Source organism: Bombina bombina, chromosome 5 (assembly GCF_027579735.1).
Source record: "Bombina bombina isolate aBomBom1 chromosome 5, aBomBom1.pri, whole genome shotgun sequence".
NCBI classification, from domain to species: Eukaryota; Metazoa; Chordata; class Amphibia; order Anura; family Bombinatoridae; genus Bombina; species Bombina bombina.
The window spans coordinates 542,819,407-542,844,406 of NC_069503.1; the positions used below are offsets into that span (position 1 = coordinate 542,819,407).

Here is a 25,000-nt window from a genome sequence, read left to right on the forward strand (position 1 = left end):
CCTTAAGGTGGTTTAGCACTGATTCAACAATAATAATTTTCCTATGATTGTTGATGCAAAACTGCTAATCCCACCTTTAAAAAGCAAGTGACACTATAGAAGCTCAGGGTGGGAAGGGAAAGTAAACAAAAACTCACATAAATTGCCTAAAAGTATTAACCCAAGCCTCCCTGGGAGAAAGTAAAACAAGCACAGTTTTTACATAAATAATGAATATATATTGCAATGTTTCACTTGAAATAATGAAACATTTGATGCGTTGTTAAAAAGTCAAGTTTAATGGTCCTAACCAGAAACTAAAATGTTGTTTGAAAGTTACCATTTTACTCTTCACAAGTTCTTCAATTGCGCTGACAAGCTCGGCTGCACTTGGCGTCTCTGAGCTGGTTGGACGTACCAGTAATCGAGATGATGTCTGTGGGGAAAAAGGAGGCGTTTATTCATGAAAGTCACAAACTACATGAAAAGAAAAAAGTTATTTGAAACACATGCAATATTATATTACCTGGGGAAGATTGTCAGTCGTTTTTTGGTGTTAATTCACCATAAATGATAATTAGGTTTTTAATAAATCAGATCACAAACTATTTTTTTTTTTTTTTTTTAAACTGAGCTCTGCGTTTTATCTGTGGATTTAAAGTATTTATGTGATCGCTAATTGTAAACAAATTTACATGGCTACAAATATTATTATATATTGAACCCAAATTCATATTAAATTGTCAAAAATGTAATACACATTAATATTGATTCATTTTGTCGTCTTTCATGTAATGAGAATTGGACATAACGGTATACGGGTAATTTACACAGTTACACATTTCTTAAACCTGCCCATTTTTAAGTATTCCATATAAATAAATGGAAGCTATATCCCCTTTTTTGGTTTGAGGAAGTTTACATTAAATCACTCATTCTTCCCTATAGGCATGAATTAAAATTTCAGTAAGCATTTGTTCAATGTGAATGCTTCTCTGTGTTTGAATTGTGAGATGAATCCCAAATAACTTTGGATTCAAAATTGATTTTGAATCTTTAGTCTCTATTTAAAAGGAAAAAGAGTATAACATTTTATGCAATGGAATATTGCCCTTAAACACTTTTACGTCTTTTTCAGCTGCACAACATTACATTGCGATGCTCTCTGTAGAGTATATGGAATAGACAAAAGTAATAGTCCTGTTCATTTTCAAGGGACACAAAATCTGAAAATGTGCATCTATAGATTTCAATGTTAAATTGATGCATTTGGCAAGTGTCTGGTAAAAGTGATCAATGCTTCAGCCCTAGATTTCCTGTGAATGTATATATATATATATATATATATATATATATATATATATATATATATATATATATATATATGTTACGGGTAAAGTAAGAAATCCGGGTAATCCTAGGTTTTCCCGGGTAAACCTGACATTACCCAAGCGGCTGTAGGTAAAGCCAATGTACTGTAATTCCCCCATCTACACTATTTTTGCCTAGGGGGGTTAAGGAAGGCGCCCCGTCGATCCTCTCGCATCCACCCCAAGTGAACCTTGGGGAATGAGGTTTACAAGGGCCCCTTTGCCCCCCTTGAACCCCCCAGATGGAGGTAAAAAAAAATAGTGAACATGGGGAAATTACAGTGAATGCTATATATGTTTGATGCGGTGACTCCGCACTATGAGGGATTTGTGATCATACTTTGGGCCCACAAGCCGCTTGGGTAATGTCCATTTTACCCGGATAATCCTAGGATTACCCAATATCTCACTTTACCCGCAACATATACGCCATTCACCACCATTTAAACACTGCACCTGCTAACAGAGGTAGCTTTAACAAGCATCCAATAGGCATTATAGTGCATTGCAAAAAATGCTTCTATACATAACTGAAATGCATTGATGAGCATTTAAAGGTTGACTAGTTTGTCCTTATACTCAATGAAGCTATTTAACTTTTTTTTTTAAAATAGACACTAATTGGAGGAAACTTCAACCTGTAAACCACATCCCATTGTATTAAATAAGAATACATGATTAGATGTCTAGCTTTTGCAGAGTTTCTTGGGAGGTCGCTCACCATTCGTTATGACTTCCATTTTGCCCACTGGTATATGCAGAGTACAGTAGCTTTCTGGCCTCTTATTCTATAAGAGTGTCAAACCGTGGGCCAAAAAAAGGGGGGAGTCATGGGAGTCGACAAGCAGAGGATGCAAGGTTAAGGAGCTTTCATTTCAAGTTACAATCCTTAGAAAACATGTGGTCTGTGAATCACATGTCATTTAGTAACTGGAAACCAGAACAAGGCACAATACAGATTGTATTTCATGGGAACTAAATCATGCACATACATACAAAACAGACTAGCTCCATTTAACACTTATGCACAACAAAATAAAGTCAAAGACAACATTTTGCGAGGAGAATCCCCCTTTTTAAGTATAATGTCCTCATTTTGAAACTATGTTTAAAATATATTAGGAGGAAGGGGTGAAGAGGAAGGGGTGAGGATAAACAGATGTAAACGACTTTATATAGAAAGGTATGGAAACTGAGCCAAAACAGAGACGGAACACAAGTCAACATAATGCTGCCATTAAACAAAAATCACACAAACACAAGGAAAAGTACGTTCACACACAAAAAAAAGAAAGAAAAAGAAAATTAGTTTTACAATAAGATCAAACTTATAGCAAATTGTACAAAAATGTAAAATAAACACAAAAACCAATACAACAGCGCTGTTTGTGCGATTTCAAGTGCATTGACAGCTAAGCACAGCCATGCTTCAAATGTGTCATATATCAATGAAAAAAATATTACATCTTTGCTCTGGGGTGTATCTAATATTTTTTTGTAATGCTATTCTAAAACGGTATCATGTTTTATCTGTATCTGCCTCCCTAGAAATAAAAAATAAAGTTTAAAAAGAATTACGATTTGGAAAATAAAAATTGTGAACACAAAATGGTTTAACAAGGTAACCATGTATGTAACATAGCCAAAAGGAGACCCAGTTGTTGCCAGAGTTGGTGACAAAGTAAAGTAAATAAAAATTATATATTTTTCCTGCTGCAACCAAATTGTGTATTAATGGAATTGTAAGCTGGTTTCTGCAAATTAGAGGTTGCACAATGTGACAGATCTTTGATAGGCTTTACTGTTTCCATTATGAAAATTACTAGGTGACCCCAGTAATAAGGGCAATACGGTAAAACTGCCAATAGGAGTTCCCAGAGACAGAGTTTTTAATAGGGTAGAAGCAAAATAGCACAAAGGAGGAGGGGATAGAAAAGGCATTCTTAAAGGGATCTGAAACCCAACATTTTTCTTTCATGATTCAAAGCACGCAATTTGAAACAGCTTTCTAATTGACTTCTATGATCATTTTTTCTTCGTTCTCTTTGTATCTTTTGTTGAAAAGCAGGGGGTGTAAGCTTAGTAGCCGTCTCATTTCTGGAGCACTATACGGCAGCAGTTTTGCTAGAATGTTATCCATTTGCATGACCACTAGAGGGCAGCACTATTTCCTGTCATGTAGTGCTCCAGATGACTACCTAGGTATCGCTTCAACAAAGAATATCATGGGAACAAAGCAAATTTGAAAAAACTGGAAACTCTTTTTAAAATGGCATGCTCTGTCTGAATCACAAAAGAACATTGTTGGGGTTTTATATCCCTTTAAAGGAACATGAAACCAAAAATATTTTTTTTGTAATTCAGACAGAGCATGCAAATTTAAACACTTTCCAATTTATGTCTATCAACTTATTTGCTTTGTTCTTTTGATAATCTTTGTTGAAAAGCATACCTAGGAAGGTTCAGTAGCAGGTAAGTACTGCTAGGTGGTAGCTGCACATATATACCTCTTGTGATTGACTCACCGGATGTGTTTAGCTAGCTCCCATTTATACATTGCTACGCCTTTAAGAAAGGGTACAAAGAGAATTAAGCAAAAATTGATAACAGAAGTAAATTGGAAAGTTGTTTAAAACCGTAAGATCTATATGAATCATGACAAAAAATGTTTGGGTTTTATGTCCCTTTAAAACCACATTATTTCAAGGTTTTCAAAGCATATAACAACATAAAAAAGCAAGTGGCATAGGAAGCTCTGAACCATAAGTGCAAAAAATAAAAACAAACAAAAAAACAATAACTTGTAATGATTGTGCTTCAGGGCAATATGCATTTTTTATTATAACAGATCCAAATGGCAAAATCTAATTGTTTATATCATTATTTTTTTGTTTTTTTCTAAATCGATATTAACACCAGAAAAAGAAAAAGCTATAAATAACAGCTGCTACATCAGTAACCAGTTGTATAGGTGCAGAAATCTTTTCACTTTCTTAAAAGGGACATAAAACTGAAATGTATGAAATTATTTACAAAAATCTCTTTTACCTTAATTTTGTAATTTGAAATAACTGATTTTGCCTGTTATATCCCCACCTATACTGATAAGATAAGAAGGCCATAGTGTGTGTGTGTAATATATATATATATATATATATATATATATATATATATATATATATATATATATATATATTGTCTGATTTCCCTGCAAGCTCAGCCCATTTATATGGGATGTGGTTTCACTTTGCAAAACTGCTACTTTGTATACAAAAATAAACCTAAAGTAGCAATTGTTTATACAATTTATACTCTGCAGTTAGTATAACAGGTAATCAGTTTCACATTAAGCGGAAAAAGGCTGGCACAGCCCTGGCCTATATATACTCGCAGTAGTGGAAATTACCTTGTCGTCCTGGGAGTCCGGCTGAAGGAGGCTGTGCTGTTGTATGGCCATAGGAGGTGGTAATGGAACTGCGTCAGGGCCTTCTTCACCCTCTTCCTCTCCACAGCTCTGCATGCCAGATGAGGAGGATTTAGAAAGCGTGCCGCTGCTGAGACCTTCATTCCGTACCCGCTATAATGACAAATGTACACAGGGGTCAGAAAGCTAAATTGCAACTAAAAAGCCGTTTTGGGACAGAACTAAACAGCCTATTAATAAATTACTACCAGCTTTACAAAGTCTGCAGTGCTTTTTCCTAGGTGGCATAAAAAACGATTCATTAGAAAATCCTGCATGGATACATCTACTTTAAAAGAAGGAGCATCAATCTGCATTTAATATATAAGCAATCAAGCACTGCAATCCAAAAGCTTTGCATACCATACATTTTAATTGAATTTAAAAGCTGTTATTTTGTTATCAAAATTGTAATTGTTTTGCAGCCTCTTTTGTAGGCTGAGAGGAGCTTAGGAGCTTGCACGTGTCTGTAGCAGTGTACGGCAGCAGTGTATATAACTATGTAAAACATTGTTGCAAACACTGCTGGCAGATGGCTAAAGACACATGCACTCTCCTGAACTCACATAGGATTACTCTTTAAATGAACATGATACCCGAATGTTTAAGCCATTGAAAGTAATTTAGCAAAGCTGTAAAAAGCCGATTTAACATCTCTATGTAAAAAAGGAAGTAGCCACATCCCATTGTATAGGGACTTTAAGCAGCCAATCAGGTTGCTAGTCCTGGGACTTGCAGGGGAGCGTGCATCTGGCATGTGCAGGTACCGTCATGTTATTCCCCTCTTCAGTTTAAGGAAGTTTACTATTAAATCTCTGGAGATTTCAATAAAATCTCATGAGATTACTGCAAAGTAAAGCATGATCCCAGAACTGCTTATACTGATTAACTGCTGATTTTTCTTTTTTTTTTCTTTCAACTTGCAACTGGACAGTAGCTGAAGAATAACTGCTCACAGAGCACTTACTATTGTGAGTTGAAGACATTTTGAGGTAAAATATCCTACTTTTTTTTTACGTAGAGATGTTCATGTGATATTTTATTGTCAGCTTTTAAAACAGTTATACCGCATCACTTTCTGAATAAAACAACTTTCAGGAATAATCCCTGAAACTGTTTACTGATAGGGGCAGGCAAATACTGGCATTTTGATAATTAAATAGAAGAACAAGTGATCTCTTTGATATTTGATTCTATCATTCGAATATTTCTACACAAGTAATGTTTACTCTTTAAATATCAAATGTTAACGCTCGAATACTCTGTCTGAATATTATTTCCATCAGAATGCCTTATGCCCATCAAACATTAATTTAAAACGAATGAACACAACCTAGATGTGTTATTTTTATCAAGTGTGCCAAGCCAAGCATCCATCCCTTCTCACTAATACCAACCTTCTCTGAATGCCTGTTATGAAATTTGACACTCTACTGTCTATATTTAGCAGCAAACGGGAAGTGGCAGAACCACGCCACGCACAGGAGATTGTGAGGGAAAATGGTTGCACACTGGTTTTAGGTAATGATTAAAGGATCATTCCGGTCAATATTTTAATGCACATACCAGTAGATGAATTACATATTTGAACATAAACATATTTGCAATAAACATGTATGGGCAAAAATGCTTCTAGTAAAAGGAATCACTGTTTTAGTGTTAACATTTTTCTCTGCACGTGCATGTGAAGCATAGCTAGATATTCTCAGTGCACCAGCATTTTAAATAGTGCAGCTGCTCAGAGCACCAGTGGGACTTGTATCATGTCAGCAATTAACAAATTGTGTCATTTTTAGGCTCTCTGAGCAAGTGCTGTCTTTAAAATGCTGGTACATGGTGCATACTTAAATAGTTTTTTGAAACAGTTATAGCTTTTATAAGAAGCATTTTTGATAATACATGTATATTACAAAAATGCTTATATTCAAACTGAAATACATCAATTTTGGCAGCACTTTAATATGGAGAGTATTTTGGTGAAAATATTCTCTACGCATACTTTAACCTCTTAAGGACATGACAGAATTTTCCCGTCATAAAACAATTGAGCAAACTGAAAGCTGTGTCCTTAAAGGGTTAAAAAAAATATTTTATGAATATTTACCTTTTTAATGTTTATTCTAATAAAGTGTAATTATTATTTTTTCTTAAAACATATTTGCAGCCATTTTTGCAATTATTTGCTGTAAAAATACCCAATTTCCAGTCATCAGGGAGCTTTGATTAATACCCTTAAAGCACTATTGTCAAATTCCGATAATGGTATTCACTCACTTCTTCAATAGTTTCATCTTGGGGTGTTGCAGCACTGTCATCAGAGTCCTTTTGTGAACCGGTGTCTGCATTCTTGCGCACTTCTCTGCTTTTCTTGTGCTTGTGGGCCAATTTTTTCACGTGCCCATCTGCTTTTCCACTGCTCAGTCTCCTTACAGGGCTGGTGAGCCATTTTCTAAGTGTATTGCCTGGTCGCTTAGGGCCAGGAGAACTCTGTGCACCAATCATGTGCGGCTGAAGAGAAGTCATGGATGCTGGAGGACTTGCGTCATTACTTGATACTGAGAGAGAGTCTGTGGAAAGGATAAAAATATATATATATATATTAAATATATACATGAAAAAGATGTTAAATTAAGATGTATTACAAAGATCTGGGTTTGCATGCAGACATTTAAAACCATAAAACAAATTTATAGGCTACAATTTAAGCTGAACACATCTGGTGAGCCAATCTCAAGAGGCATGTGTGTGTGTGACCACCAATTAAAGGGCCATAATACCCAAATGTTTAAACACTTGAAAGTGATGCAGCACAGCTGTAAAAAGCTGACTAGAAAATATCACCTGAACATCTCTATGTAAAAAAGAAAGATATTTTACCTCAAAAGTTCCTCAGTAGCCACCTCCCATTGTAAAGGATTTCTAAGCAGCATTTTAGTGCGTCTGTCCTGGGACAGCTGAAAGGATGAGCCTCGTGAACTCTCATATTATTTCACCAATCAGGTAAAGGAAGCTTACTATGAAATCTCATGAGAGTTAAGTGAAATCTCATGAGATCACAGTAAGAGTTCATGACCTCAGCACTGCTGATGCTGATTGGCTGCTGTTCATTTCTTCATTTTTTTTTTTTTTTTTTACCTGCAGCTGGGAGCAGGTGAAGTATAACTTTTTACACAGAACTCACTCTGCTGAGCTGAGGAGATTGTGAGGTAAAATATCTTCCTTTTTTACATAGAGATGCTCAGGTGATATTTTCCTGTCAGCTTTTTACAGTTATACTGCATCAGTTTCAAGTGATTTAGCATATGAGTATTATGTCCCTTTAACAGCTAAATCCCTGTAGTGCATAGCTGCTCCTGAGCATACCTAGATATACATAAACAAAGAACAGGAATCAGCAATCAGTCCCCTATGTGCAAGTGCAAAACTAGAGACCCACTTCAGGTCTCCATATAGCATCAAAAACACAAAGCTCCACAGCACATGAAGTATATCACACTTTATTGCAGAGTGTGGGTCCAACAAGTAGCAACGTTTCGGGCTCTCAACCTTTATTAATGCTATACAGCAGCAACGTTTCGGGGCTCTCAACCCTTATTCATGCTATACAGCAGCAACGTTTCATCATACACTATACAGCATGAATAAGGATTGAGAGCCCGAAACGTTGCTACTTGTTGGACTCACACTCTGCAATAAAGTGAGATATACGTCATGTGCTGTGGAGCTTTGTGTTTTTCATACCTAGATATACCTTTAGACAAACAATACCAAGAAAACAAAGTACATTTGATAACAGAAGTAAATTGAATGGTTAAAGGACCACTCAATGCAGTAGAAATTATATAATAAACAAGTGCATAATACAAAGACAATGATTAAACATCTACTCTGAATTTCAAATAAGCAGTAGATTATTTTCTGACAATTTATTTTCTCTCATTTTCCGGCCCCTTGTAATCATGTGACAGACATCAACAAATCACAGCCTAGTATATGTATACAATGTAAGCTTATGCACATGCTCAGTAGGATCTTGCTCCCCAGAAAGTGTGAATATAAAAAGACTGTGCAAAACGCTATAATGGAAGTCAATTGGAAAGTGTCTTAAACCTGCATTCTGAATCATAAATGTTTATTTTTACTTAAAGTGTCCCTTTAATCTTGACTTTCAAGTCCCTTTGTTTTATTTGCTTCAATTGGTATATCCATGGTATTCTTTGTTGAAGAGATACCTAGGGTAGGTGTCTAAAGCACAACATGGCAGGAAATAAGTGCTGCCATCTAGTGCTCTTGCAAATGGATAACATTTTTATAAAACTGATCCCGTATAGCGCTCCAGACAGGTGCACGCTCCTGAGCTTACCTCCTTGGTTTTCAATAAAAAATACTAAGAGAACAAAGAAAATATGGTAATAGAAGTAAATTGGAAATTTGTTTAAAATTGTATTTTCTATCTGAATCAACAAAACAATTTTTGTGTTTCAAGTCTCTTTAAAGGCACACGTCTAAGTTGTTTATTTAAAGTTTGCTCATAATGTGTCAATATAAGTGGAAAATGTATTATTTGTATAAAATAGCTAGATACTTTTTGTGTTAGTGTTTTTTGGAGAAAAAATAAAGTAGTATTATGGATGCTAAATTAAATTCACATTGTAGTTTGATGTTCCTTTAAAGGGACAGTATACATACATTTTCATATAACTGTATGTAATAGACACTACTATAAAGAAGATTATGCACAGATGCTGATCTAAAAATCCAGTATAATACCTTTTAAAAACTTACTTAGAAGCTCCCAGTTTAGCACTGTTGACGAGGTAGTCTGGGACACCAACTGAAAGGGGCTGGATAAACAAAAAGAGCAGAAACTCCCCACCTCCCCCTTCCCTGCATATGAGAAGACAGATAAACAGAAGCCTGCAGGATTCTGTAAACGCACGTATACCTCTGGCACTGTGGGGCTTGGTTAGGAGTCTGAAAATCAGCACAATGTTCTTAAAAAATAAGCATCTACAAAACATTTATGCCAAGAAAAATCTAGTGTACAATGTCCCTTTAAGGATATTTATTCCTTAAACTTTAAAAAGCTAAAAGACACTTTCAGCCTTTTTGTGAATGCATCTAAATTTCTGCAGTATGTAAAAACCACAGTTGCCTGTAGTTGGATGAAGTCAGAGTTCATAGAGAGTACAAGCTGACAATCTATACTACCCCCTCCCAAAATTACATATGAAGTTACACCCAAATGAACAAATTTACTGTAGAGCCCCAAGGACTTAAGTATATAGAGAGTTTAGCCTCATTTGCTCTGTTCCCATCACTGTAACTTTACATCATCTGTGATTAATAACCCCTAGATATTTTTTTTTTCAGCAAACAATAATCAGATGTGAGCCGTTAGCTGTAGCCTAACCACTTCCATATTGAGAAACTTAAATCATATGAGCAGGCTGTGACCCGAAGAGCAAGTCTTGCTATGACAAAGAAGAGTAATACACAAGTGATATGTCCTTGGAATCAAAATTGCACTATGAATATAGCAAGGGTAAAGTGATGGTAAATCCCAGAATTTGTGAAATGCTAGCATTTACCAGGGCAACCAATAATGGGGACTTTCAGTCATGAAGTACAAAATACTTCATGCTTAAAGTTCCTTTCATTTGTCGGAAGCCTTTGCCGCACTGAGCACCTCCGGCAGCATGCTATTTTTCAGTGAGGTGATCTTAGCCAATAGCGTGCAAGCAATACAGCATAGTGCCAGCTGGCCCGCACAGCTATTGGCTAACAGGTTGAAACATCCCCTCACAGCAAACTAGCGTTCTGCCATGGGTGGTCTGAGGTGCTCAGCGCGGCGAACGCTACAGACAAATAAAGGAATTTTCAGCATGAAGTATTTTATACTTCATGGCTGAAAGTCCTTTTTATTTGTTTCACTAGTAAATCCTTGCGCTTCACAAACGCGAGGATTTACTATCACTTTAACCTTCATACATTTCTTCAGCTGATATCAAGCTTTCTTCCAAAAGTTAGAGAGACCTAATTACCAGAGTTATATTTAATGCAATGTTCTAGCTATAAATGATTAATTGGGTACAAGAACAAATATTTCTTGACTAATGAGACCTTGAAGCCATATGTAACTGCTTATTCCCCCCCCATCTATAAAGATTTTCTAGATGGTACATTCTTACATCTAATTGAGTCTGAATATTTTGTGATATGATACACTGCATGTACTTTATGTGTGATATCTGTTAAACAAGACAGCTATGCTTTGCTATTACAGCACATACTTCTCAAATTTAGGTTGTACCAAAGTAGGACATGTTGAGATATGAAATGGGAGGGCATAGCAATGGAAGAAAGCTTCATATTTGGAACATTTAGCAGTGGTACTAAAGCAAATTTTTGTCGGTCCAATTTATGACTAAGAGTCTAGTGTGTGTGTGTGTGTGTGTGAGTGTGAGTGTGAGTGTGTGTGTAATATAGGGATGGGCTTTGTAACATTTGAAAAATGGAACTAATTTTAACATTAATTTGTTTCAAACTTTGAATGTTTGTACAACAATCTAACATTTATTTAATAGTATTTCTAAAACTATCTTTAAATGTAATATTTGAATCAATATATTTGTAAAAGTATTTCTTATGCAATATTCAAATTATACCATATTCGAAATAGAAAAATTAAAATCGATATATATTTGTATCTATTATGTGTCAATTTAATAACTTCCCTACCACATGAACTATTGAACTTCTGAATAGTATTTTTTAAATCAAATGTTACATTCAAAATTTCAAATGTGGATATTCAATCTAATTATGAACATTCGAAAACCGGAAAATAACATTCGATTACCGAACTTTAATGGATTTTCGTTTAACATTCGATTGTCCAAAACAAATGGCCACGGGACTATTTTTTCTTCCATGTGAAATGCACTTTAACCACATTTGCCCATCCCTCGTGTAATACTTGTCCTCAAGTACTGCACATGCTCAGAGCTTGTCTGCAAATGAAAAAACCCAGTAGTGGATTCCTTACAATGTGCAGAGTACCACTACTAACATTTAATTATATATCATAGCGCTGCGGAATCTGTTGGCGCTCTACAAATACCTGATAATAATAATAATAACTTGGCAATGTGGGGATAAGAGAGAATTAAATTGGGGACAGTTCTGCAACATTCAGAACCATTAGGAGATACGCTTCCAAGTCTGTGTTTGTGTGTAAATGTTACAGGTTTTTAAGTGTGTATGATTTACTTTTAAAGGGACTGTCTACAGTGTACAGCTTAGTCATCTTAAAGTCTTACTTTAGATTAAGCTGCAAATAGCCTACTGCACCCCTTTCTATATCATGCAGCAGTAAAAGAAAAAAATAAAATAAAGGGACACTGAACCCAATTTTTTTTCTTTTGTAATTCAGATAGAGCATGCAATTTTAAGCAACTTCCTAATTTACTCCTATTATCAAATTTTCTTCATTCTCTCAATATCTTTATTTGAAATGCAAGAATGCAAGTTAAGATGCCAGCCCATTTTTTGTGAACATCCTGGGTTGTTCTTGCTGATTGGTGGATAAATTTATCCACCAATAAAAAAGTGCTGTCCAGAGTGCTGAATAAAAAAAAAGCTTAGATACCTTCTTTTTCAAATAAAGATAGCAAGGGAACAACGTAAAAATTGATAATAGGAGTAAATTAGAAAGTTGCTTAAAATTGCATGCTCTATCTGAATCACGAAAGAAAAAAATTGGGTTCAGTGTCCCTTTAATATTGTTTCTGGTCACTTTAAAATGGCCACCAAGCTCCGCTCACTAATGACATCACGATCTGGGCTGCATTAAAGGGACAGTCTACACCAGAATTTATTTTTATTGTTTTATGTTTAAATCTTTTATTAAAGGTATGCGAAGTGTAACAGGTAATAACACATCAATGGAGCAGTTGGTACACTGAATAGATTAGAATACAAGGTGTAGTATTTAGAGTAGACATGTCCATTTCAAATTGCTTCAACAATATAAGCTATACAAATGATCATTATCATCATGTCGATTAGTCATTAAATATCTGATCAAGCCTTGTGTGTTTACAGCTTCCGAATGGCTCCAAGAAGTGATGTCTCCCAGATACCATTTTACATAAGATTATAACAGTAAATTATAACAAAAAAGTAAAAAAAAAAAAAAAAATTATGAAAAGTCTGTAACATTAGTCAACTAGGAATGACTGAAATAGGATCTAAATTAAACTCCTAAAAACCATTCAAATTCTCCAATTAATCAGTGCATAAAAAAAAAAGGGTATCAGAAAGGAAAAAGAAAAAAGGATAAAGGATTGCCGAGAGTCCCCCCTCCACTTCTTTCTACTTGTCAACCCCTAAGTCTCTCTCTCTTTCTACATCTCACGGCCACATCTAGACCCCCGTGGTTAACGCCTTGTTCATTGTCCAGTAAAACCAGACCTTCTCAAATTGTACCTGTGTATCCATCACTTGTGAGGCCGATTCGTACATGCGGTATGTTAAGGATATTCTGTTATATATTTCCTCCCATGGAGGAGCTGTGATTTTCCAGTATTTTGCAATACAGGTTCTGGTGACCGTGCAGATGATTTTAATAAATGTGTTTATTTGTTTATTAAATTGTGAAAGAGGTATATGTAGTAAAGCCTGAGCTGGGGTCAACTGAATGCGCTCCTCCAAGACTGAGCTAAGTAAGCCGGATATTTTAGTCCAGGTTTCTTGTATTGTCTCACATTCCCACCACATATGATAATATGAGCCTACTTCCCCACATCCCCTGTAGCAAAACCGATTGTGACTAGAAGACATGTGGGCAGTTTTAACCGGAGTTAGGTACCATCTAAACATGGTCTTGATTGTGTTTTCTCTCATGTCTGCACTTAGTAGCCCTTTACAAGCTGAATCAAACAAGTCATCCCACCATTTTTTATCTTTGTGCAGGTTTAAATCTTTCTCCCAGCTCAGGAGCATCTTAGATTTAGGTGAGTTACTAGATGTTTGGATCTGCAAATATAATTTGGAGATGGCCCCCTTTGGTCTCTGTGTGGATTTAAGCAGAGCCTCCAGCGCAGTGGGTACACTAGGCAGGAGGTCTTTTGTATAATCATGTATTGCCGAGTTGACTTGCAAATACTGGAACCAATGTAATTTCGTTGAGTCTAGTTGGGTCTGAATCTGGTTGAATGTCTTAGGTTTCTTACCCTCCATCCAATCTGCCACCCTATATAGGCCTTTATTGGCCCATTTATCTAAGGTAAGATGTAGATCTTTAGGAAGTAGGTATCTGATTGGACATACTAATGTTTGGTTAGATAATAGGTTTTGTCTTTTGGTCAAAAAAGACCACATTTGAATAGAATGAGTTGTGGCATGTAAGCCTGGTGTGTCTGTGAGCCTCTTCGTAATGTGTCTATTCCAAAGAATATCGTCAGGATAGGTTGAGTCTCTAAGCCTGGTTTCTAGGCAGGGCCATATGATTCCTTCCGTTCTTCCCCCTGTTAATGTCGTCTGGGCTAACCTCGCTGCTCTGTAATAGTCTATTATATTAGGTGCTCCTACTCCTCCCAACCCCCGGTGTTTAGTAAAAAGTGCGGTTGATATTCGGGCTATTTTATTTCCTCTGATGAAGGCTATTAACTCTTTTTGTAATTTTTGAAGATCATTTATCGGTACATTAATGGGAAGGGTCCTAAATAAATATAGTATCCTGGGTAAGATTGACATTTTAACTGACGCCAATCTGCCCAACCACGAAAAAGTGTGTGTCTTCCATTTGTTTATATTTTTCCTGATCTCTTTGTATATAGGTTCATAGTTATATTTATATAGTTGGTTAATCTGGGATGTTAGATTAATTCCTAAATATTTAAGTGAATGAGTGGCCCATCTTAGTTCAAAATTAATTTCTAGGATTTTTTTGGTGTGTTGTGGAAGCCCTAAAGATAGTGCCTCACATTTATCAAGGTTAATTTTATACCCCGAGATTTGGGAGAATTGGTCTAATAGTTCGTATAGGTTGGGCATTGATATGAGTGGCTTCGAAAGTGTTAGAAGGATATCATCCGCAAAGAGTGTTAGCTTATATTCTTGGTCTCTGACCTTCACACCTGTAATGTCTGTTGCTAGTCTAATTTTAGCCGCAAGGGGTTCTATGCATATCGCAAAAAGTAGAGGGGAAAGCGGGCATCCCTGTCTCGTTCCATTTAGTATGGGGAAAGTCTTAGATTTATATCCTGAGACAGATACTTGGGCAGAGGGGATCGAATAGATTGCGTCTAGAGCTTTGATAAAGGCACCCCCAAATCCCATCTGTCGTAACACAGCTAACATGTATCTCCAGTCTACTCTATCGAATGCCTTCTCCGCATCCAGCGATAGAAGCAGAGAAGGCATCCGAGTTCCCCCCACATAATCTATAATATCTATCAACCGACGTACATTGTCTGGTGCTTCTCTATCTTTTACAAACCCTACTTGATCCGGATGTATCAGTTTTGGAAGAATATGTTTTAACCGATTAGCTAGGATTTTTGTCAGGATTTTCAAGTCCTGGTTGATAAGTGAAATAGGGCGGTAGCTTGCACACAGCTTATGGTTTTTACCTGGTTTGGGAATCACTATTATTTTGGCTTGTAACATGTCTTTCGGTATACTATGACCTTCTAGAATGAAATTACAAAAATCTGTAAGGTGAGGAACTAATATTTCTTTGAATGTTTTATAGTATTCCCCTGCAAATCCATCTGGCCCTGCAGCCTTCCCCGTCTTGAGGTCCTTGATGACCGTCAAGATTTCTATTCTCGTGATTGGGGCATTTAGTGTGTCATTGTCCTCTAATGTGAGTGTGCGTAAATCAGAGTCCCTCAAGAATTTTGAAGTGAGGTGTTCTAGTTTATTGGATTGTGCTACTTTGTTGCCATCATATAACTTTCCGTAAAAGTCTGCGAACGCGTCCACTATGCGCTGTGGATGGGACACGGAGGTGCCATCTGTGAGAAAGATAGAGGGGATAATAGAAGCCCTACACCTCTCTCTTAATTTATTTGCCAAGAACTTATCGGGTTTGTTCGCATGGATGTAATATTGTGTGTTTAGTCTCTGTATTGCTCTAGTTGAGTAGTTGTTTAGTATGTTGGCCAGATTGTTCCTCTTAATTGTGAGGTTAGATAGAACTTCCTTTTTCTGGGTTAGCTTGTGTTGTTTCTCTAGGTCAGATATTTCTTTGTGTAGTTGTGTTAGTTGGGTTTTGTACTGTTTATTTCTAATGGATTTGTCTTGGATGAATAATCCTCGCATGTATGTTTTATGTGCAGCCCAAGGGGATATTGGATTGGACGTAGAATCTTTATTGAGTTCCCAAAAGTCAGTCAAATACTTAACAAATTTATCTCTATGTATGGGGTTTTTAAGATGTGATGGGTCGAACGTCCAAGATCTAGCTCTCTGGGTATCTACAAGTCCTTCTAGATGCAGGGATAGTATAGAATGATCAGACCACACACATGTGTGGATTGTCGATGTCTGGAGGAGTGGTTGTAAAATCTGGCTAATGTATATATAGTCAAGTCTCGTGTATTGTTTGTGGGCGGCTGAGTAAAAAGTCGTGTCTGTTGTATCTCCATATAATGTGAACCATGAGTCAAACAGTGCATGTGGAGCTAGATGTTCCTGAATAGAATTCACTATTTTATTATGTCTTATATGTTTAGCTGTAAGTTTGGATTTGGATTCTATAAATTTGGTCATGGTAACGTTAAAGTCACCTGCCAGTATAACTTTATATTGGGACCAGTCAGTGAGAAGGTTGGAAACATGACCAAAAAAAGAGTGTTGGTTGTCATTTGGTGCATATATGTTGCAAAGAATAACATTAGTTTCACCAAACTGGCCCTTAATTATAAGGTATCGCCCTTCCTTGTCCGCTATAGTAGATTCATGTCTAAAGGCTAAATCTGCGTGAATAAGGATTGACACCCCTCGTTTTTTTGTTGCTGTAGTTGCATGGAAGTGTTGTGTGAAATTTCTGGCCCAATATTTTGGGATTATATCTCTGGTAAAGTGAGTTTCCTGGAGAAATAGAATATTGGCCCCCAGGAGGTGATATTGAGACATGGCTGTACGTCTTTTGATATTGGTATTTAAACCTCTCACATTATGAGATATGAGGTGTATTTGTGGGATCATGTAACTAGTGTATTGTGGTGCATAGTCTTTGTCAATCTAAGAACCCAAACTATTAATACATACAGTCCCGGAAAAATGAATGAGTTCACCAAGAGGATAATTATGTGTTGTTCTGACCTGTGGAGGAGAGCAGTCTCGGCATCCTTAAAAAAAAGAGAAAATATTAATAAAACAGAACTAATGAAAAACATACAGTAAAAATAAAATCTGTAAAAAGAAAGTTTACACCTAACTGGTGGGTAAATGTACATTATTCCTAAGAACAATTAAGGGCTAATTAAATAAGCTGAGTAATAACAATGGATATATATTCTGCTGGTGTGTCAGCGTCTGATAAATCATTTTAACCTAACTAATTGTGTTTTTAAACAGGAACTAATTTCAACTGTCTTCCTCGTATTGAAGGAAGTAAACTATTAACTTTGTTCGGTTGCTGCAGGTGAAGAGTGAAAATATCCGCCACAGGTGCTCCACCTAGGGAACGCCCGTGTGGTGTCCTAGAAGTAAAGAGCAAGAAACCGTTTCTCTTGTGTCAGATGTGTGTCATTTCTTAACTCTTTTGCGATTTACTTTTGTCCATCTGGTTTGGCCGGAGGTCCCCGGTGTCGATTGTGACTGTTCCTCAATTGGTGTTATCGGGGTTTCCAACCCCAGTACTTTGCAAGTGGATGAGATATCTTCGGTATTTTGAACTGTGATGGTCTTGTTATCTTTGATGATATGTAGGGCGAAGGGGAAGCCCCATCTGTATTTTATTTGATTTTTGCGTAGAAGAGACGTTAGAGGGCGTAAAGAGCTTCTTCTTTGAAGAGTTCTGAGGCTGAGGTCTTGGAAGAACTGAATGACGCTGCCTTGAAATTTGTAGGTTGGTTTGTTTCTGGAGGCCTGCATAAGTTTCTCTTTATCTTGGAAGAATGAAAGCTTGATGATGACATCTCTAGGGGGTGCTTCTCCTTTGGGTTTTGCTTTGAGCGCTCTGTGGGCCCTTTCAATAGCAAATTCTGATTCTTCCGTCTCCCCTGTAATATTTCTGAATAAGTGTTGCAGATATGTGTTGAGGTCAGGGTTAGTGATTGTTTCAGGGACTCCCTTTAGTCTGATGTTGTTTCTGCGCGACCTATTTTCTAGGTCATCGACCTTGTCCTGTAAATTATCAATGGTTTGTTGTTGTAATTGTAGAGCCTGAGACGTAGCTTCTAGTTCCTCTGTTACTGTGTCTTTGTGCTCCTCCAGAACTTCCAATCTCCCTCCCAGGTCTGCCAAATCAGCTCGAATGTCAGTAAGGCTAGACGTGACAGCAGTATGCATCGAGTCTATTTTCCCCCACAATTTTTCAAAATTTGCCGCTATGTCCTGTTTTGAGACTAACTCTCTAAGATCTGCTTTTGTTACTGGAGTTGTCTCACTAAGGGGAGAAGAGTCTCCATCTGTATCTGAGTCATTATCCATTTCAGCGGTTACTCGCTCAACTGATTTGGTGTGACGTGTGGGCTTAAAGAAAGTGCTCACGTTTGGTGGTTTATTTGTTTTCTCTCCTTTAACAGGTTTTTTAACTGACATATTAGCTGTCTGTTTCTATGAATAAGATTTGTATTTCGTAGAGATGTAATATATGGGTATGTGGAACCTTCAGATTGGAAGTATTATTGTAGTGATGCAGAGCAGAATTGCTAATCGAATGAGGAGAAAAAAATGTTTCTGGTTATTTGAGAGGAATAAGTCTGTCTGCTTATATGCTTGTACTGAGATGCAGGTCTTTTTTTAGTATCTCTTCTTTATTGCTGCGTGGGCTTACATAGTAGGGGTAGTGAAGTTGTTATTAGTTTTCCCTGTAAAGCAGCGTTCCTGTGTCTGTGTATTGCAAACTTTATTTGCTAATCCTATGATTCAAGTTAGCCCCAGCACTCTTCTATTTAATATAAAATAGCCCTTCCTTGTAATTTTGCTGATTCACAGTATGCTTCAGATGGTCTTACCTAATGTCTCTATGTTTAGTATTTCTCCTTCATTGCTTGAAAAGTAACCGGAGCTGTGACATCTGCTCCCTTATTCTGATGCTGCTCAGCGTATAATGCATTGAGGCATGGAGGGGTAAAAATTAGTGTATTTGATATGACAGGGTAGTCCCCCCCTCCGGCTCTTAACTATGAGATGTTAGTTGAGACAGATTACTCTGGGCCTGAGTATGTCACTAATGGCTGCCGCCTACCTGTGAGTCTTTATGGGATCTGACAAGTCCGGGAAGCGAGCCCCCTTGCATCTGGTTTGCTTGCTCTGTCCCCGTGTGTTTTCCAGCCGATCTCCTTCTGACCTTTAAGTCTGGCTGTGGGATAGTGAGTGGCGCTTGCTCAGCGCGCCATTATCTCTGCAGGGCCTCTTCCGATTTCGGCGCGAACACACTGCGCACTCTGGGATCCGTATTGCAGGTCCGGTTTATCTGTCTGGCAGCTTAACTTGTGGCCCTGATGTCTGGGCCCCTTTCCCTGAACTTTGAGGTAGCTCTGCTAGGTTTTTTAAGCTATTTGGCTGACTTTCTATACTTTTCAGCTTGGAGCTCAGAGATTACACGTCCATCTCTCTATTTTTATTGTTTTAAAAGATAGATAATCCCTTTATTACCCATCCCCCAGTTTTGCATAACTAGCAGTGTTATATTAATATGTTTTACCTCTTTGATTAGCTTGTATATAAGCCTCTGCAGACTGCCCCCTTATCTTAGTGCTTTTGAGAGACATACAGTGTAGCCAATCAATGCAGACTCCTAAATAACTCCATGGGAGTGAGCACAATGTTATCTATATGACACACATGAACTAGTACTGTCTAACTGTGAAAAACTTTCAAAAAACCACGAAACAGTCTGTCCTGGGATGGTTATGAATCACTGCACTAACCCTAGCTAAGTTTATAAGCTGTGTGAACAGCGATAGTTTGGCATAAAGGGAACCTGCTGAAAAGCAGACTGAAGTAAAAAGGTGTGTCATTGTGTACTTAATTTGCATATCTTACCCAGAATCCTTTGCTGCATTGGTAACAATGTAATTCAGAGGTTTTCTGTGGGTAAACAAGCCTCTGGGCCTGTCTAGATTTGTTAATGAACTACACAATGAGTTATTCTTTCTATATTTTGTGCGTAGTGGAGGATTTTAAACTCGCCTTTTATCTCCCCCTAATTTAAAATGTTGTTGTATTCTGCCTGGAATCAACTTCACCCAGCAGAGATTCTAACCTTCTCCCAGCTGATGAGTGGCAAAAACCACAAAACAGTCTTTCCTGGGATGGTTATGAATCACTGCACTAATCCTAGCTAAGTTTATAAGCTGTGTGAACAGCGATACTTTGGCGTAAAGGGAACCTGCTGAAAAGCAGACTGAAGTAAAAAGGTGTGTCATTGTGTACTTAATTTACATATCTTACCCAGAATCCTTTGCTGCATTGGTAACAATATAATTCAGAGGTTTTCTGTGGGAAAACAAGCCTCTGGGCCTGTCTAGATTTGTTAATGAACTACACAATGAGTTATTCTTTATATATATATATATATATATATATATATATATATATATATATATATATATATATATATATATATATATATATATATATAAAAAAAAACACCTTACAATGTACTTTTAATATTTTGTCCCCTTTTCCTGTCATTCCTGATTGTGAGCTTTTCAGTTCCTGTTAGAAATGGAAGTGCAGAACACATTGGTTGAGCCAGTGACAAGAATATATTCCACACAGCCATTGACTGCACACTGTAGTGACCTATTTATAACTGTCTCTAATTGGCCACAACAGAGAAGGTAACCTAAGTTACAATATGGCAGCTCCCATTGTTTAATAGACAATAAAACGTTACACTTATTTTGTCAATATTTAAACAACTAATGAATCTTTAAAAATGACATCTACATTTTATTCTCAGACTAATCTTATCTTTGGATGCTTCATTCTATCTAGCATTTATTTAGTGTTTAATGTCCCTTTAAAGGGACACTCAAGTTAAAATTAAACTTCATGAGTTAAATACAGCATGCAATTTTAAACAACTTTCCAATTTACTTCCATTAACAAAATGTGCTCAGTATTTTTATATTTATACTTTTTGAGTCACCAACTCCTACTGAGCATGTGCAAGAATTTACAGCATATACGTATATGCATTTGTGATTGGCTGATGACTGTCACATGATACAGGGGGAGTGGAAATAAACATAACTGAAATTTATTTAACAAAAATCTACTACTCATTTGAAGTTCAGACTAAGTGCTATTGCATTATCTTCTTATCATGCATTTGTTGATTATGCAAATCTACAGTGTTGACTGGTCCTTTAAGTATGCACTTTAACAAGATAATAGAACAAAAACATGTTTTGTAAAATCAAAATTAAACTTTCATGATTTGGATGAAGCATGTAGTGTAAAATAACTTTGCAGTTTACTTATGTTACTCAATTTGTTGCATTCACTGAGCCTTTGTTGAAAAGCATACATAGATAGGCTCAGGAGCAGAATTGCACTACTGGGAGATGGCTGCACATATATTCTTGTCACTGGCTCAACCAATGTGTTCAGATACCTTTCAGTACTGCATTGTTGCTCCTTCAACAAAGAATACCAAGAGAATGAAACAAATTTGATACTAGACATAACTTGGAAAGTTGTTTAAAATTTCAAGATATACCTGAATCATGAAAGAAAAAAAATGTGCGTTTCATGTCCCTTTTAAGGCTATAAAAAAAAGGTCAGTTTTGGTTGCCTAATGTATTTTTCTTTAGAAGTTCCTTCAATATATAGAAATTCTAAACCACATCTTCCACTGAACTCTAGTTATATGACTACCTGTTTATTTTCACTTGCAATAAAGATTTCCTTACATATGCCAACAATATATGTTACTCTGGAATACCCTGGGCTCTGAACATCTGTGATACAGACTCTGCTGGGCGGACACACTAAAAGCTGTGAGATTTTTCTTTATTCCCAGGATGCACTGGACAATGTTTCTTACAAATCTTTGCCTGATTGTACATCAGGTGGATTATATCTTACACTTTTCCCAGAAAGGCCTATAATTGTATTACGGATTTAGACAATTTCACTGAAATATAAACCTAAAAATATGAAATGGCACTGAAACTTTGCATTTACATTTTACTACAATAAAAACAAAGGGCCACACAACTAATCGTAACACATTAGATTAAAAAATAGCTAATCTGCCATGAAAACTGCATCCTTGTTAAATATGTATAGATGGAAAAGGTCCACTGTAAGTAACAGAATAGATCAGAGCTTGCTAAATTTATTTAAAGGGACAGTCCACACCAGAACTTTTATTATTTTGAAAAATAGATAATCCCTTTATTACCCTTTCCCTAGTTCTGCATAACCAACACAGTTATATTAATACACGTTTTACCTCTGTGATTATCTTGTATCTAAGACTCTGCAGACTGCCCCCTTATTTCAGTTCTTTTGACAGACTTGCATTTTAGCCAATTGGTGCTTACTCCTAGGTAACTTCGCGTGCTTGAGCTCAATGTTATCTGTATGAAACACATGAACTAATGCCCTCTTGTGGTCAAAATGCATTCAGATAAGAGGCTGCCTTCAAGGTCTAAGAAATTAGCATATGAACCTCCTAGATTTAGCTTTAAAGTAAGATTACCAAGAAATCAAAGCAATAATGGTGATAAATGTAAATTGGAAAGTTGTTTAAAATTGCATGCCCTATTTGAATCATGAAAGTTTATTTTTGACTAGACTGTCCCCTTAAAATCTAGGGGCCAGTAGCTTTGTTTGTGCCTGTGTTGCTTGAAAGGAGAACTGTTGCTTTGCACGGGTGCTTGACCACCAATCTGTCTATCATTAAAGGGACAGTGTACAGAAATTGTCATATAACTGCATGTAATAGACACTACTATAAAGAAGAATATGCACAGATACTGATATAAAAATCCAGTATAAAACCTTTTAAAAAACGTAGAACTTCCATGTTTGGCCCTGTTGATAAAAGGGGATGGGAAAGCAGGAAGAGAAGACCCACCCCTTGCATATGAAAAGACCCATTACACAACCAGGAGAAAGCAGGAGACTTCAGTCTACATCTGATACTTTTGGGCTTGGTTAGGAGTCAAAAAATCAGCACAATGTTATAAAAAAAATAGGTAAAACTTTACATTGTTACAAAAACACTCCCTATATCAATAGATAATCTACAAAACATTTCTTTCCCTTTAACTTCCTCTCTTCCCTAACCCTACCACTGTGTCATTGGTGAAAAGGCTGTGCAAGAAATCTTAGAGAGTGGGCTTTGCCAACTTTGGATTTGTACTTCCTAGCTGCAAGGTCTACAAAGGTACCAGCCTCACAAACGTACATTTTATGTGATGTGGGCGGAGGGGGCACCCATGAGTGTATTGAGGGCTCTAAACCAACGAGCCAGTGCCTAATTATAAGGCTATCCCATGATGCCTTCTGAAGATATTATGCAATATTGTAAATAAAGAATATTTATCTTTAATATAAAACTGGGTGAAACATTTATTAGAACAGCTGGGCTCTACACAATATCTTTTTAATAAATAAAAACAATAACACATCTAAATGAAATTAAACGCACAAACCCAAGATGTTTTCTAACTCCCCCCCCCCTTGTTTTTAATTAAAGGGACATCAAACCCCCAAAAAATTATTTCATGATTCAGAAAGATCAAACTATTTTAAACAACTTTTGAAATTTACTTCTATTATCTAATTTGCTTTATTATTTTTATATCCTTTGTTGAAGGAGCAGCAACACACTGTTGGGCACTTGCTGAAAGTCAATGGCAAGATGCATATATAAGCAGCCACCAATCAGCAGCTTCTGAGTCTACCTAGGTATACTTTTCAACAAGGAATACAAAGAGAACAAAATAAAATATAAATACATGGCAAAGATTTAAAATTGCATGATCTATCTGAATCATGAAAATATATATGTGTGTGTGTGTATATATATACATACATAAATACACACACATATATATATACATAGACATACATACACATATATATATATATACATATATATATATATACACATACATATACATACACATATATACATATACATACACATATATACATATATATATATATATATACATACACACTATAATGCAGTACTTAAACACTTTAACATAATGAGTTATTGTTAAATAATTTACATTTAAACTGTGCCCTTTTTCCTGTCCTGCTAAAGTTATATACACAGGATTTTGAACTTGGCTCTGCAAGTCTGAAAAAGTTTGAGCAGCCAAAACAGAGAACTTTCTGTTCATCATAAAAAAAAATGAGAATGGTATTTTCCTGGATTTGCCCTTTATTAACACAGTAATTTAAAAACAACACTGAGTCAAAATATCAGGAAATTAAAGTGTTCTGTTAGTATGAACAATTATTCACTTCTTAATTCCACAGTGATGATTAAAAATCTATAGAATTACTTTTATTATTTATTAATACTTTTCAGCCTAACACAATTTACGTTTGTGTTTTACACTATTTATATTTACATAGTATTTAAGACACAATGGTTCTTACCAAAACAGTATACGTTTAAAAATATAGAATGATTTTTTACAAAGTAGTATACAGTTTTACAGTCCTGTTTCCCCCCATAAAAATGTTAGTGGTCTTCTCTTATATTTGTTTGCTTGTTTATACAGTTTATATTTGACTTCTTCAAAAATGACTGCAGTTTCCTCCCGTGAGAATGAGACCAGTGATTAAATGCTATTTAATTATTTGTATGGAGTTTGGGAATCAAGGAAAGCAGAAAATGGTATATTTTCAGGCTGATTCAATTTCCTGTCTTTCCCACCCCCTCTCAAAACAATTAAGAAGGAATGTGTTTGAGAAATAAATGGCCCCTATTAGTAGAAATTGGGGAAAAAAATATTTTTTATTATTT

General features: G+C 36.3%; 1 protein-coding gene across 6 annotated transcripts in view; it reads right to left on the reverse strand.

Moving 5' to 3' along the window:
• The window catches only part of LOC128660571 (triple functional domain protein), a 763,036-nt gene that overhangs the window by 74,104 nt on the left and 663,932 nt on the right, over positions 1-25,000 (reverse strand). For all 6 annotated transcript variants that reach the window (XM_053714497.1, XM_053714496.1, XM_053714493.1 and 3 more), the window contains exons 35-37: positions 7,087-7,379; positions 4,756-4,926; positions 320-415 (exon numbers count right to left, since the gene is read on the reverse strand). In XM_053714497.1, the coding sequence (XP_053570472.1) occupies positions 320-415; positions 4,756-4,926; positions 7,087-7,379 (560 nt within the window). The remainder of the gene's footprint in view (positions 1-319; positions 416-4,755; positions 4,927-7,086; positions 7,380-25,000) is intronic.